Source organism: Heteronotia binoei, chromosome 10 (genome assembly GCF_032191835.1).
Source record: "Heteronotia binoei isolate CCM8104 ecotype False Entrance Well chromosome 10, APGP_CSIRO_Hbin_v1, whole genome shotgun sequence".
Classification (NCBI taxonomy): Eukaryota; Metazoa; Chordata; class Lepidosauria; order Squamata; family Gekkonidae; genus Heteronotia; species Heteronotia binoei.
In genome coordinates, this window is record NC_083232.1 from 77847519 (window position 1) to 77863958 (window position 16440).

General features: G+C 44.4%; 1 protein-coding gene across 1 annotated transcript in view; it reads left to right on the forward strand.

Annotated features, from left to right (window-relative positions):
- The window catches only part of ITPRID1 (ITPR interacting domain containing 1), a 57200-nt gene extending 41086 nt beyond the window's left edge, over window positions 1-16114 (forward strand). Inside the window, exons 7-12 of the mRNA XM_060247616.1 lie at window positions 4604-4686; window positions 5105-6592; window positions 10359-10486; window positions 12423-12513; window positions 13529-13879; window positions 15315-16114. Of these exons, the coding sequence (XP_060103599.1) occupies window positions 4604-4686; window positions 5105-6592; window positions 10359-10486; window positions 12423-12513; window positions 13529-13879; window positions 15315-15371 (2198 nt within the window). The 3' untranslated portion in view covers window positions 15372-16114. The remainder of the gene's footprint in view (window positions 1-4603; window positions 4687-5104; window positions 6593-10358; window positions 10487-12422; window positions 12514-13528; window positions 13880-15314) is intronic.
- The last annotated feature ends 326 nt before the right edge of the window (window positions 16115-16440 follow it).

The window sequence follows — 16440 nt, forward strand, 5'->3', positions numbered from 1 at the left end:
GCCTCAACATGTCGCCATGTAAGAACCCAGTTTGTGGAGATGTGATCAGGGTCTTCCCAGTATGTCCTCCAGTTTTGCCCTAATGGGGGAACAATATTTACTAAAGTCAGAAACTTCAGCTGAACGGATAACTCCAGCAGGCAGTTCATAACAGTGATTAGAAGCCAGGCGTCCTAAACCAGCTTCTTAAGAAGCGCCTCGTTGTTAATCTGGAATCAGCATCTAATTAATAGGCATTGTTTATAGGCAAAAGCATATCTTTTCAAAGTAATAATAAATAAACCCCAGATTGCTCAGGGAAGTAATGAACGCTCAGAGAAGCCGGCATTAAATGATGCAGCTGGGAATGGGAATGCTAAGCGAAGGCAAGACAGAGACCCCGGTGGGAATGGTGTACAGTGAGAGCGCAGAACAAAGTGGATGTTGAACAGCTGCACGGAGAGCCAAAACAATGCTCTTCTTTGTGGGGAGCCCAGGCTGGGAGCATACATTACCGTCACCATGGAAATGCCACTGAAAATAGCCTCCTGGCGATGAACAGTCTCTAGCCTATCCTTAACTGTATGTATTATGTGACTCGTCTATCCTGTTGTAAGACTCCGTCCCACCTCTTCCTTTCTCCAGGGTCTCTGGGAACACAGTGCGGGTGCAGAGACTGATGGAATGATGGGGACGAGTTATGAGATAAAGCTGTACAAATTCCTTGGTCGCAATAATAGAGATGGCTCATCATGAAAGCTTACTGTCCACATTGTCCTTCGGGTCACTGATGGTCAAATGACAGATGACATTGTTGCTGTGAATATCTATGGGCAGGGCTTTTTTGGTAGAAAAATCCCAGCAGGAACTCATCTGTATATTAGGCCACACCCCTGGTATCGTCATTGTTACACATAAGATTTTTGGCAGAAAAAGCCCTGCAGGAACTCATTTGCCTATTAGACCACACCCCCTGATGTCAAGCCAGCTGGAACTGCTATCCCATGCATTCCTGCTCAAAAAAATCCGTGTCTATGGGTATATGCAGGGATGGAATTCTAGCAGGAGCTCCTTTGCATTTTAGGCCACAAACTCCTGATGTAGCCAATCCTCCAAGAGCTTGCAAGGCTTTTTTTTTTTTGCAAGTTCTTGGAGGATTGGCTACATCGGGGGGTGTGACCTAATAGGCAAAGGAGCTCCTGCTAGAATTCCACCCCTGGGTATCCATACGTGTTAGTGGTGTGTGTTTGTGATGACATGTGAGATTTTGTTGCCATTGCATATGTTCATATTTTTCTTCTTTGGGGGGAAGTGACTGTGGATCTGTGTGTCTCATGCTCTGACATCCTCCAGATCATAGAGCCATTTGCAGAATGTCCTCTGTTGAGTGTTATTGCGGGGAGTTGTGATGTAAGAAAGCAGGGGCCAATGCAGGAAAGAGGACTACATTGTCTCATTGAGCTTTAAATTTATTTTATTGCTCACTTAATTTATGCCTTGCCTTTCTTCCCAATAGGGGCCCAAAGTGGCTAACATTGCTCTCTCCATCTTAACCTCACAGCAACACCCCTGTGAGATACGTCAGATTGACCAGCCCAAGGGTGTCCAATGAGCTTCCATGGCACAGTGAGGATTCAAACCCAAGTCTCTCAGATCCTACCCTGATGCTCTAATTACTACACAACACTGGCTGTAGTTGTTCATCTGGACAGGTTGATTTGCAAACTGTCCACAAGTTGTGATCAGTACAGTCTACTGCTCAACAAATGTCATTTGTTTTTGAACTGTTATGTCCTCAAGGGTATAAAAGGATTGTATGTTTTCATACTACTTTCCTGCAGTTTCCTTCCTTACCCCCATCCACCGTCACTGTTTAACTTCTCCATCTCTTGTCAACTGCCTTCTTTAAGCAGATAAAACAATAGCAACTCACCAGGAATGACTTGCAGCCGAGTCCCCAACCTTGATGAGCCTGCAGGCACCCTTGCGGTTCTGACACAGCATGGTAGGCACAGCTACAACATGGCTGCCACAGGAGGTGAAGCCAGTCACAAAATGGCTCCTTATCTTCAGTCACACAGTGAAGATGCCTATGCTGAGGTGGCAGCTGCTGCCAAAGCAATGCTCTTGCACAGCCCATCAAATCTCCAATGGCCAATTCCAATGGCTGGGTAAAAGCCCAACCTGTTCCCTCCCAATTGCTAAAAACTCTTGACAGGTGCCAGGAAAGATGTTGGGGAAGGGCCATGGCACCCACCAGCACCACATTTGGGACCTCTGGCTTAAAGATATTAGGCATATCCCTTTGTCAACTGAAGCTGACTGACTCAGGTTTTTCAAGAGGAAAGGCAGGTGAACTGTCTGGATGGGGAATAACCTGGCAGTTCTGTTCTCACAATGCTTAGCTATGGCTGCCTGCTTCCTCCCCGAAACTATTTCCTGTCCAAAGAGGAAAAAAAAAACATAAAAATATTTGAATCAATCAATCACACACATGCACACATTTTTAAAAAGTGAATTATAGGTTGTTCTTAGGATCAGTTATCCACAGCCTTCTGCCTTTCCTTGGTGTGTGTCTGTAAGACAGAGACAGTAAGTAAGAAGAGGAACTGTGTGAGACTAAACTTTAAAAGATGGCTGGCTTACAACCTAATTCTTGTAAGCTGGGCTTTTTTCTAGGAAAAAACCCAGCAGGAACTCATTTGCATGTTAAGCCACACCCCCTGGTGCCAAGCCAGCCAAAACTGTGTTCCTGCTTAAAAAAAAAAGCCTTCTTGTAAGGAAATATTTGAAGTGACTGAAACAAGGCAAGTTCAAATGCCATTTTTGCAACATTCTCAGCATCCTTGCTTTTGGCTCCCCCAGTTCCATACCTCCTAATGGTGACAGATCTTTAAACATTATGGCAGCAACAGTGGCTTCCCACATTGCTGCGGTCCGTATGGGCAGCAGAGATCAAAGAGGGATGGAGCGTGGCTAATCGAGATTTCCTGGGGATGATGGTTCCATTACCTTGTGGTTCACTTAGGCAACTCTGCTAGGCATTTTCAGAGATGTCAGTGACTCAGCCTGTGAAACAGAAGAAGCCTTTAATGTCAGAGCTTAAGGGACATGCAGGGCATTTGTTTTTAGCTATTACTGTGGTGTTCACCCCACCCACCCCCAGCTTTCAGGCACCAGAGCTCTCAGAGTTCTTTGTGTGGAATGAGGCAATCGCTAGAGAAAGGAACTTTTGATTTTGAATCCACAAGAGTTACAGTCTGATAAAATCACTGAAAGATGCTGAATGGTCTTCCTCAGTGTTAGTGGAAATCCTGATCTTAGATCTACTTCAAAGGTGAATTATTTCAGGGAAGATACTGTCCCTTGGAAAACTGGACATGTCAGTGTGCTCTAAAGTGCTATTACTTAATCAGCAATGTATTTTATTTGGTTTAATCATCTGTTTAGGATATTTCTACACCAACTCCCCAGAGCCCTACTACGTAACAATCCTTTAGTTTTCTTATAGACTGTTTTGTAGCATAACATTTTGTGATAGCAGCCGGCCTTAATGATTCAGGTTTTGGTTGTGTTTTGTCTTTGTAAAAATAGATTAACTGTCAAACAAATCTCTTGATCTTAGTATCATTCCTCCATCTGCATTTTCTTCTCCTTTCTCCCTCTTTTAGTCGACTGCCCCAAGAGCACTGGTTCTTAAACTTCCGGTCAGGGTCCCAAAATGAATTGCAGCTTCCTTGCAGGTGGATTGTGAAGTCTGGAAGGAAGAGAATGAGAACCAGGGTCAGCTGGAAGAGGAGGTTCTGGGAGGCTAAATGTCAGGTGTGGGTTTTGCCATACAATACATCCTGTTCCTCTTTTATATATATGACTTTTTTTTTGTAGCAAGAACGCCTTTGCATATTAGGCCACACACCCCTGATGTAGCCAATCTTCCAAGAGTTTACAGGGCTCTTAGTTCAGAGCCTACTGTAAGCTCCAGGAGGGTTGGCTGCATCAGGGGGTGTGGCTTAATATACAAATGAGTTTCTGCTACAAAAGAGCCATATATGGCTATGCCTCGACTTGAAGTACCTGCAACAGGAAAACAAAAGCTCGGTCTAGTTGGCAGCCATATAAACTACATTGTAGTATGGTGATACTTGGCAAGTAGGTTCTGAAAAATACAGTACAAAGCAGAAAATTCTACTTCAAAAGGTTTGAGACCAGTGGCCCTAGAGATACATCAGATATGTATGTATCAGCTTCTCTGCTGGAATAAGTTAGGACTATTAAAGTGATATGTGTAGAACTAGTCATGTTTTGGTTACATTACGAGAAGACAAGAGTCAGTGGGGAAATACAATAATGCTAGGGAAAGCTGGAAAGAGGAGGACCCAGCATGAGATGGGTTGACTCAATCAAAGAAAGCAGGGCCTTCAGTTTGCAAGACCCGAATAAGTCTGTTTAACAAAAGGTCATTTTGGAGACCATTAGCTCATAGGGTCACCATAGGTTTGAAGCAACTTGACAGCATTCAACACAGAGAGAGTTGGTCTCTTTGGGCTGTCACCATGTTCCAAAGCCACCGTTTATCTGCATACCTTGTATTTCTCACCATTATTATTTTTTTTTTTTACTACAGATGTGATTGTAACAAGAACAAATAGTTGTCAGTCTGACAGCAGTGGATTTCTGGAAGATCCATCAGAGCCCTTACCTCTGCAGGTAAGCAGGAATTATTCTGGGGAAAGTGTGAGACACAAAACAAGGAGATAAATAGAATTCTTAAAAGACCCCCAAAACTGCCAAATTAATGATACAATCCTAAGCAGAATCACCTCTGCCTTCACCCATTGAATGGTTTTAGAATGCTACTGAACAGGGCTTTTTTTAGTAGGAGCTCCTTTGCATATTAGGCTACCCACCCACCCCCGATGTAGCCAACCCTCCAAAAGCTTACAGTAGGCTTTGTGAGAAGAACCCTGTAAGCTCTTGGAGGATTGGCTACATCAGGAGGGTGCAGCCTCATATGCAAAGGAGTTCCTGCTACAAAAAAAGCCCTGCTGCTGAATATTGCAGCACAAGCGACTGCAATTGTGTTGGAAACATAACTATACTGAAGGAACTTTGTTTTTTTTCCTAGGTCTTATCTCTGCCTGGGAATTTGAGACTTAGTGGCAACATCTACGATAATCAAGCCTACCTGAGACACAGGAAGGAGTCGGCTCTGAGCAGCCAGGATTCTCATCCCCATGTAGAGACATCTGGTGCTGTTCCTTCCTCCACCAAGGGTGGCAATGTTTTACTACTGCCCACTCTAAGCAGAGAACAGACTTTCCCAGGGGAGGAAGTTTTCTATTCCATAAATGAAGAGGACGACCTAGTGGAGAACTCCAGTGGTCCATATGAAGGTGCAGTCAGTGAAACAGGAAGTGAGACGCATGAGACGGAGTTGCAAGATCAAAGAGGACAATCGGTGAAAGAAGAGGATGGTTGCATAGAAGACCGCATTGCTTGCCATCATAGTAACAGCCTGGATCAGGACAACACTAGCTCTCCAGAAGAGACCTGGCCTTCATACTCCAGCGAAATGCATGAAAATCCAGGCTCTACTGCCACTGAGATAGGGTGTGTAAGCCCCACTATACTCAGCAATGAGCAGATATGTGTAGACAAAAAAGAAAGTGAGGGACTTTTGACTGAAGAGGAATCTGGAGGACTATGTAGAGGAAATGAAGAGGAAGGTATTGGAGAAAGTGTAGAAGGAAAGCGGTGGGATAGCAAGTTGGATTTTCCTGTTCCCCCTACAGACATTGGTGTCACAAACGACCATCAGGACTCTATCAAACCACCTGCTGGTTTTGGTAGAGCATGCAGACCTTCGGATATACCTCTGGCATCCGAAATTGAGCAGGGGGACCCAGCTGCTCAACATGAGATCAGTGCTATTTCAAGGAGCCCTCTTCAAGATTCGAGCCTTTCTGTATATTGCCTTGAAGATGGAGAGACTCGCTCTTTGAATGGATTACCAGCAAGCACCAAACTGGACAAAGGCAAGAGTGTCCCTGGCTTTGAAGCAAACCATGGTCATTTCAGATCTGTAACTGTCCAGATGCCTTCAATGCTCATGTTGAGTATGCAGAGCATCCACTTGGACGATGCAGCTGTCAAAGGCCGGTCTTTGGATGCCACATCCAAGGCCTCCCGGCATTCTGAGGAGAAAACTCTAACTTCTTCAGCACTGGGCGCTTTAAAGGAAGAAGATAAGGAAGTGAAGGAAGCGTCTATTCAAACTGAGAGGAGTGGCACCGCGCAAAAAGCGTTTCCCCTGTTTCCTTTCATCCCTTCATTTAACAGGCACAGTCATCTCGTAAAGTCTGCCTCTCTAGACACTGGGCTGCATGGGGAATACCGACCTTGCTGCTATGAACCTTTTCATGTCTGGCGTGCCCAGCATGGAGGTCACTGCTGTCCTTTGAGCTCTCATCACTGCTGTTCGCTGCAGTCTTTCCATCTAGCTCCTTTGTGCAAACCTCCTGTAATGTGCTGTTCCTCACATGCCACCCTGGAGCTACAGCTTCTGAAAACACTGAAGCTACTGCAGGACACAGCAATGAGAAACGTTTCTTCTGTGAGTATGCATTCAGTTATTTGCTTATGTGCAGTCCCATCATTTCCCAGTAGTCTCCAAGGCAGAGTATATGTTTTAAGGAACTATGGTTTGTATCCTAAAAAGCAATTCAATCAGCACAACAGCAGTGTCTTGGGCAGAACTGCATTTGTGTTTGCAGAGGAGGGTAAGGACAATTTTACTGATTTCTCCCTTCTGCAGTAGACTCCCAGTTTGCCCTTTACAATTTTTTTGAGGGGGGGCGGCACAGACCCATAGGAGCAGGGTGGTTTTTTGTAGCAAGAACTCCTTTGCATATTAGGCCAGGGGTGGAATTCTAGCAAGTGCTCCTCTGCATATTAGGCCACACACTGCTGATGTAGCCAGTCCTCCTGGAGCTCACAGTAGGCCCTGTACTAAGAGACCTGTAAACTCTTGAAGAATTGGCTACATCAGGGATGTGCGGCCCAGGGATGGAATTCTGGCAGAGGTGTGTGGCCTAATATGCAAAGGAGCTCCTGCCAGAATTCCACCCCTGGGCCACACACCCCTGATGTAGCCAATCCTCCAAGAGTTTACAGGGCTCTTAGTACAGGGCCTACTGTAAGCTCCAGGAGGACTAGCTACATCAGGGGTGTGTGGCCTAATATGCAAAGAAGTTCCTGCTACAAAAAACGCCCTGCATTGGAGTACAATTTCAGGAGGTACAGAAGACTCACCCTTCTATGCTGGCTACTTTTTGCCTTGCCCAGATTCTGTCTTAGTTCTACTAGGGATGCAACCAAATTTTGGAACCATGAAGTTTCACTTGGAAATCCCCTTTTGTGTTTCCTTTGTGGAAGTCTTTCTTTTCATTTCTTCCCCCCTCCCTCGGCATTTTCCTGTTATTTTTTTATTTTTAATGTTTCTTTTGTTGTCAGTTATATATAAATGGCATAAAAGAAACAAACACATTGAGAACACCAGCCTTGAAACAGAGGGGAATGAAAGGCTCACACCACTATCATACGAGAAGACGACACAAAAAACTGACTTCCCAAAGCCTGACCTGCCTGATTCCTTTAGGCTCCACCACTGATCTGGTTTCACCTACCCCCTAGCCTCTTGTGTGGTCCGAAACATGGAAGAAGCACTCCAGGAAAATTGCCACAGCCTTTCTTTTCATAGCTGGAGTTGCCAACTTTTGATTCATATAAATCCTAGTTCTGAAAATAAAGCCAACATACATGGCATGTTCCCAGAGGTTTCCCCTTCCATGCTTCCGACCACAATGTGATCATGCTTCTAGGACAGTGGTTTGCTCCTGAGTTTTCTTTCGTTTTTCTGTTGGCAACCCAGAGAGCAGTTGCAGAGGCGTTTCACATGTGCACAACACATGTTTTTTTTGTGGGGGAGAGGAAAAGGTTCACAGAGTTAGTGATGTCTTCACTGCAAGATTTGTATGGACTAGACAGTTAATGAGAGATGTCCACAAGATGGCAGTGTTTCATAAATGACTCTCGGTTGACCCAGAAGCCCTTTCAGATACGTATGACCACACTTTTCGTTTTCATCTTATGCTGACTGATGCATAGCTATGAGACACGTCCCCTCCCCTGCCCCGCCACCTGGTAAACCTACAAGGTATTATAATGTCTTTGCAACACAGCTTTTTCCTAAGAACTTTGATGCTAAAAACAAATGCAATCACATGGCATTCTCCTTTTCCTCTCGAAGTCACTAATTAAGGCATAACAAATTTAGCAGTCAACAATTGGGGGAAGAATCTTGAGAGTCCCTTGGACTGCAAGAAGATGAAATCAGTCAGTCCTAAGGGAAATCAACCCAGACTGTTCCCTGGAAGGTCAGATGCTGAAGCTGAAACTCAAATACTTTGGCCACCAAATGAGAAGGGAGCACTCACTGGAGAAGACCCTGATGCTAGGAAAGACAGAAGGCAAAAGAAGAAGGGGACGGCAAAAGATGAGATGGCTGGACAGTGTTACTGATGTAACTAACATGAATCTGAGCAGACTTCGGAGGATGGTGGAAGACAGGGGGCCTGGCATGACTTTGTCCATGGGGTCTCAAAGAGTCAGATTCGACTGTGCAACTGAACAACAAAACAAAAAATTGGGGGAAGAGCACATTTAGATCAGGAAAGCAATGCACAAAAGGGAAAGCGTTAAGCCTGTGGTTGCCAGCTGAACCCGGGAACTGGTGGTAGGGTTGGGGGCAGGTTATGGTGGTGCAAGCACGATGACATGGAAACTGGGCTAAAACAAATTATGGAGATAAGTGAAAAGTTCTGAATTTAGGTAGGAAAAATCAAATGCATCATTATAGGATGAGGGAGACTTGTCTTGGCAGTAGTATGTGCAAAAAGCATCTAGGGGTCTTAATGGATCATTCACTGAACGTGAGTCAGCAGTGTGGTGCAGCAGCTAAAAAGGCAAATGTGACTTTGGGCTGTATCAATAGAAGTATAGTGTCCAGATCATGTGAAGTGATGGTATTGTTTTATTCTGCTTTGGTTAGGCCTCACCTAGAGTATTGTGTTCAGTTTTGGGCACCACAATTTAAGAAAGACAAACCAGAATATGTCTAGAGAAGGGCAATGATGATGGTGAGGGGTCTGGAGACCAAGTCCTATGAGGAAAGTTGAAGGAACTCGGTATGTTTAGCGTGGAGAGGAGATAACTGGTGGCATAACCATCTTCAAGTATTTGAAGGGGTGTCAGATAGAGGATGGGGTGGAGTTGTTTTCTGTGGCCCCAGAAAGTCAGACCAGAACCAATGGGTTGAAAGCGAATCAAAAAAGAGTTTCCGGCTAAACATCAGGAAGAACTTCCTGACAGTGTGATTCCTCAGTGGAACAGGCTTCCTCAGGAAGTGGTGGGCTCTCCTCCTTTGGAGGTTTTTAAACAGAGGCTAGATGGCCATCGTTCTGTGAACTTAGGGGGAGGTATTTGTGAATTTTCTGCAATGTGCAGGGGGTTGGACTAGATGACTTTGAAGGTCCCTTCCAACTCCATGATTCTATGGCATCAATTCTGGAGAAACCCCAGAAGTGATGATCCAGAAATTCTACAGTTAAAAAAAGAGTTTCTTGTGATTCCTAAAGGTTATTTCACTTGGCATGCCAGTGAGTTTCTTTTTAAAAAATTTCCCCTGCCCTGCTTGGAGTGGCAGCAGGCAACATGAGTCAGAGTAATGAATCCTGCAGCCCAACGGGGGGCCTGGCAGCTCTAAAGCTCCCCCCCCACACACTGCAGTCCAATTCTCTAACCATAGTTGCCTTTAAGAAACAAAACTTTCTCCAGTAGAACACGGCACTTGATCCCGAAAGATTCTACAAACCCTAATGATGTTACCAGCCGTGAAAACCTGAAATCTTTGAGAAACAAAATTGTTGATCCAGTCACAGATCTCACCTAGTTGGTACTTTTAAAAAAGAAAACATACACATACACATGCCCCTGGCTCAGAGATTTGCTCACGAGTCTGAACCTCACCGTGTTTATCAAACTATCCAGGCCAGGCAGAGGTAAGTGGAAAGGTAGTTCTCCTTCAGCTTCTCACTAGAAGAGGGAGAAATGGGAAAGCCAAGAGAGAGATGGCTGTTGCTCAAGAGATGAAAATCTTACAGGGTTTTATGTCAGGCTTCCATTAGCACCTGGAGGTCTTCAAATGGATTCTTTGCCAAGTTGCAAGTAACAGTCAAGCTCCATGTAACAGATCAGCCTGCCTACTTTTAGCAGGTGTGAAACCGGAACAAACTGCTGCCTCTTCTTAATCTTACATTTAGTGCACAGTTCATGAAATCGAAGCGATGAAAAATTCGTGCCAGAAGTTTCGCAACCGTCTGGATGAGATTGAGCAGCAGCTGATAGAGCAAGAAATCCTCTTTTCCAGCGCTATATCAGATGAACGACGGTAAGGGGCATGCAGGCAACCTTGTTTATCACAACACAGCTTTGTTTCCCCTACCAAAATGCACACGCGCAGTATATTTTGCTATGTATGAAAAGACTTTGGTGTCATCTTCGAACCTATATACAAAACCTTTGTCCTTCAAAATAGAATGTTCACCACTAAAGCAGTTATGACAATTGTCATGATTTAAATTGTATATTGTGGTAGCCAGTGTGGCAGTTCTTGAGACAACTGAGCAATTACCTCTTAATCCATCCCATTTATCACTCGATTTAATGACAGATTTGCTGCCCATACAGTTATGGTTTTATAGTAATCTACATCATATCACTTGGGGAAGGGGGAAAACCCAGTAGTTCATCTTGTGTGAAGGGTAAGACATAAAATGTGTGATGGGTAAGATTTGTGTGATGGGTAAGATATAAAATGATTTTTTTTTTAAAAAAAAAATCAAAAATCCAAAAGAATGTTGGGCTGCTTTTTACTGCTCTGATCAACTAAATGCAGAGACTTCCTCTAATACAAAGGACCTTCTAACACAAAACCTCTTGTTCTAGAGAAAGGTTCCTTAAACCAGAGGGAAGTTCTGCACTTGGCAGATCTGAGTGATAGGACACAACCAGGGCTTTTTTTTGTAGCAGGAACTCCTTTGCCTATTAGGCCACACCCCCTGATGTAGCCAATCCTCCTGGAGCTTACAGTAGGCCCTGTAAGAAGAGTCCAGTAAGCTCTTGGAGGATTGGCTACATCAGGGGTGTGTGTGGCCTAATAGGCAAAGGAGTACCTGCTACAAAAAGAGGGAGCCCTGGATATGACCCATAACTGAATTTACTGCAATCCTTCAAACACATCTCTAGAAGGTGAAGGCTCAGTGTAATTACAGCTGTAAAACTTTACCAGTTCTGCTCACATCCATGTCCTTGCACTTGGTGGTGGAAAGTGCCATTAAGATTCAGCCTGATGACCCTGTCATAAGAGGTGGCCTGCCGCTGCTTAGTAACCTTGGACTTCCTTGGTGGTCTCCCATCCAAATACTGACCAGGGCTGACCTTGCTTAGCTAGTCTGGGCCATCCAGGTCAGCAGGTCTTTTTTTGTAGAAAAAGCCCAGTAGGAACTCATTTGCATATTAGGCCACACCCCCTGACACCAAGCCAGCTGGAACTGTGTTCCTGTGCATTCCTGCTTAAAAAAAGCCCTGCAGGTCATGGCATTTTTTTACTTAAACCAGGCCATATTCACACACACAGCTACCCATGTGAACATTCACTTGCTGTGGCTAGGAGTCCACCTGGCAAGAAGCTTAAGAACATAAGAGAAGCCATGTTGGATCAGGCCAATGCCCATCCAGTCCAACACTCTGTGTCACACGGTGGCCAAAAAACCCCAGGTGCCATCAGGAGGTCCATCAGTGAGGCCAGGACACTAAAAGCCCTCCCACTATGCACCCCCACTATGACTCCCACAAGCACCAAGAGTACAGAGCATCACTGCCCCAGACAGAGAGTTCCAACAATATGCTGTGGCTAATAGCCACTGATGGACCTCTGCTCCATATGTCTATCCAATCCCCTCTTGAAGCTGACTATGCTTGCAGCCACCACCACCTCCTGTGGCAGTGAATGCTGTGTATTAATCATCCTTTGGGTGAAGAAGTACTTCCTTTTATCAGTTCTAACCCGACTGCTCAGCAATTTCATGGAATGTCCATGAGTTCTTTTATTGTGAGAAAGGGAGAGAAGTATTTCTTTCTCTACCTTCTCTGTCCCATGCTTCCAGCATGATTCAGACAATTACAATCATGCAATCTGCATTTGACTTCAGTGCATCATCAACACAGTGGCTTTTGCTTTCTTTTGTAATATAGCTAGTTGATATTGGAGGTTGAGGGTTTCATGGAGTGTTTTCTGTTTCTTTTCACTTGGCTGTCTTCCACAGAGGGGAGAGGAGACAACTCCAGGCCTTGCGCCAAGCTGTTCGACGAGAGGTGGCTGAGCTGGAATGTCAGCTGAAGGATCGTGCTCGCCAGGTTAGGGAGGGAATTCTGATGGTACGTTCCATCAATGGTTATTTCCATCCAGATGTTGTTTCTGTCATTGTCATAATAGTCCCTTAAACATAGATGGTTTTAGGGCTCTTCAGACACTACACCCAGTGCACCCTGGGGTGCAAAAGCAGGAAAAAAGCTCCACTACCTGCACCTCTCAGAGACTCTGAAAGGTTCGGGAGAGAGCGATCTTTTTCCAGCTTTTGCACTCTGAAGAAAGTTCCACTGCCCACACCTCTTGGAGACTCTGAGAGGTGCAAAGGGGCACCAACCGATTCTGTGCCCCTGGACTGTCGGCACCCTAGGTGACGGCCTAATTTGCCTAGTGGGTGGTCCGGCCCTGGAAGCCCTAGTGCAAAAGTCTCCAAAGACTATTTTTAGGACTCCTCCAGGCAGCTTGCACAGCACAGCCTGGGCCTGGTCTGTCCAAGTTTGGTGAAGCTCTTGAGCATCCTTGCTATATACTGTCTCTCTTCAGCCTGTCTAATTCGAGGCAGATTTGGATGTAGAGCTGTAGTGGCATTGCTAGTCCCATGCAAGCTCAGGGAAAAAGGCCTCCAGAGAGTACATACCAGTGCTCTGTGTAGTCAGGGTCCGGGCCGGGGATTGCACTGATTCTTTAAGCCTCAAAAAATATTGTTTGGATTGTTTTGTACAGATGTGTTTGACACGGACAAAAAGCAGAAGAACGTTTTCCAGGGTTTTTGTGTGTGTAGTTCATTAGTTATTATTAAAAGTTTCTCCCTCTTCAACCACGCAGATTTTTATATGAAAACTGAAAGTTGTGAAAATTGAGCTCAGCTCTTCTCTTCACAGCATCAGTCTTTGCTCATAAGGTTATAAATATTAATAAAATGGTTAAGAACTTTTGACAGAAATATAGCCCCCGCTGCTTTCTCCGAAGAGTGGACAGGACAGAGCTCCACTGGGTTACAATGTGTTGGCTGATCTGTTGTAATTTAATTTTTTAAAGAATGGTCTTTTCTTTATTCTACAGCAGCTGGATCAGTTGTTGGGCGAGCAGTCTAATCTGTGCTCAGAGCTTGCAATTTCTGAAGCTCAGAGTGAGCACAGTCTTCCAGAGGCTACCGCCGATGCTGCCACCACTACTTTCTTGTGTAGAGCTGGGTGTTCCAGAGATATCCATCACAGACCTCCAAGCAGGAGTGTGGCAGTCTCGCCCAGCCCCTCAACTCCCTTATTAAGAAAAACTGAGGTGCTGCAGGCCCCACCTTTACCTCCAAGCAAGAAGAATTCTACAGCAGACTCCAAGGAGCTGCACAGCAGTAAAAAGGAAACAAAAGGTCCTCCTCAGCCCAAACTGGACTTTAAGGCCTTTCTGCAGAATGTAAGAATGAATTTTGTCTGATTCCCAAAGCAGGGATGGAAGCTGTATTTCAGATCCTACCCTATTCTCCAGACACGTCAGGAGGGGGGGATGGAAGTTGTTTTGACTAAAGTAGGGTGCAGTAAGGGTTTAAAAGATATGAGTTCAAGCTGAAAATTACATATAAATCTGTACATTTACATCCTTCGGTTAATATTTGATAGGGATGGCAATTATTTGGAGGCCAAATCTATCCTGGGAACCACCAATTGATAACACATAGATTCATGAGAACTACAGTAGTGGACTATCTTGCTTTGGTAGCCACGTACCTGAAATCTTATTCAGACTGAATATTTTGTTAGATTCACTGATATGGCCAGGAATCTGTTAACGCAGCATAGTGCAATAGTCATCACACAGTGGCAGCTTGGTACTTTGTATGCGCTAGCAAAGGTGCAAAGTTACACTGAGCCCATGGTAAGTTGGACACTAATAAGAGTTCTTTATTAGGGAACTCTCTTCCAGATAGATAGTATAGATGGGAGGTGGGGACAGGATCTAATCTAACTAGCTGGATGGATGCAGATGCAGAACGCATGTCCTGCATTCATGGTGCAAGGGATGGAGAGAGTGCTCCTTCCTGGTGTGTGGGAGAGAGTGGTATAAAGCTGGGAGGAAGGAAGTAATAGCATTCTGCTTCAGAGGGGTAATATCAGATAGCAAGAAAGAAAGAAAGGATGTTCTGTATCCTGACCTCTCTGTCTCCAACACTATGATGCTGCCTCTGATGTCTGAGACAGGAGACAGCATACTGTTCTCCACTGTCAGCATATTTCACATCCTTAATACCATTAAGGAGAGCCAGTTTGGTGTAGTGGTTAAGTGTGTGGACTCTTATCTGGGAGAACCGAGTTTGATTCCCCACTCTTCCACTTGCACCTGCTGGAATGGCCTTGGGTCAGCCATAGCTCTGGGCAGAGGTTGTCCTTGAAAGGGCAGCTGCTATGAGAGCCCTCTCATCCCCACCCACCTCACAGGGTGTCTGTTGTGGGAGAGGAAGGTAAAGGAGATTGTGAGCCGCTCTGAGACTCTTCCGAGTGGAGGGCGGGATATAAATCCAATATCTTCTTATTATTGCCAATCCTGTGTATTGATCTAAGGTATACATAAAATTTCCATTTTCTGATTTGGAGAAATTTGGGGTGGGGAAGGCTCACTTTGGAATCTAGGGAACTAACTATATTTTCTAGGAAGCACTGTGGATTCATATAGGAGCATTTCTATAACTTGAAAAACTCATAGACGTTCTCAGTAGACCCTAGCAAGTAATTAATAATGCTTTTCATGATTTGTAGTTTTGCTCTTATGTGCTGCATTTTATATACGTGAATCTGGCTCATTTATTTTTAACTTCTTAACTTGATAACTTTTCCTTATTTTTTATTTTTACCAGCTGAAGAAATCATTCCGAAATTCTTTTGGCAATGATGCAACAGAAGGAAAAGACTGAGGGATGGCATCATTTTTATGTGATATGTTCTTCCACAACATTTTTTTGAAAGCAGCTCACAGGATCAGAATGAAGCAACTTTCTCATTAATGTTAAAATTGCTTTAATGAGATTCAGGATTGAGAAAGACAATATCTGGGAATACTGGGAAAAGCCATGAGGAAAGATGTGGATTACAGAGATATGGCCTCGTTGGGAACTGCGTGCTGAACAATTTGTGATCTTGCTTGCATCTCGTACTTTAATGGTGTCAAGAATATGGTGGTCATGAACAATTAGCCATTGTGTGGCTTTTTCTATCTCCAGTCCAATCTAGACATTTATTTCCTGTGATTAGGCACCATCTGCCAAGAGGAATTTGAACAGCAGAGACAAGAACTCTGAGCCATGGCATTTGAAAACTGGCTCCATAATGTCTGTGCTCCTGGCCCCTTCAGCTCCACAATAGCTCAAGAAATGTGGTTGCAGGTGACTGTCCCTCCTCTGGTCTTGGCTCAAGTATATTGTTAACAGCCGCCACTGTTGCTGGCCTTTAGTGGCCTCTGATAGTTGTTAAACAACACTTAAAATATAGCAGCACAAAACATCAGAATATAGGCTTTCAGTGTTAATTGTTTCCAGCCTCTGTGATCATGAGGTAGATAACAAAGCTGTCCTCCTGTTCTGAATAGGTAGCCAGCCGAAATAGTACCTCAGGTTTCTTTCTCTGTCACCTAGCAGCCTGGTGCCCTTCTACCCCATGACAAAAAAAATCTTGTGTAGAAAATTACTTCTCTGTCAGATGTCTGCTGCTGAACTGAGGCAATCTGGCAGTTAACTTTTGGAGATAAGGACATAGTGGCAGCAGCTAATATTGGCCTTATATATCAACATATTTTGTGGTGAACTTTATTCATAACAAGCAGCAGTTTATCACTGGAAATTAAACAAGGAATTTACAGCACTGAATTATAGTTGTTCCTGTCAGTTAACAAACAAACAAGTGCCTTCTTTTTATAAGACAGAGGTCTAGATGAATAAACATATTCCTATTTAAAGTATACAAAATCATGAGGAGAAGGCTTTATTA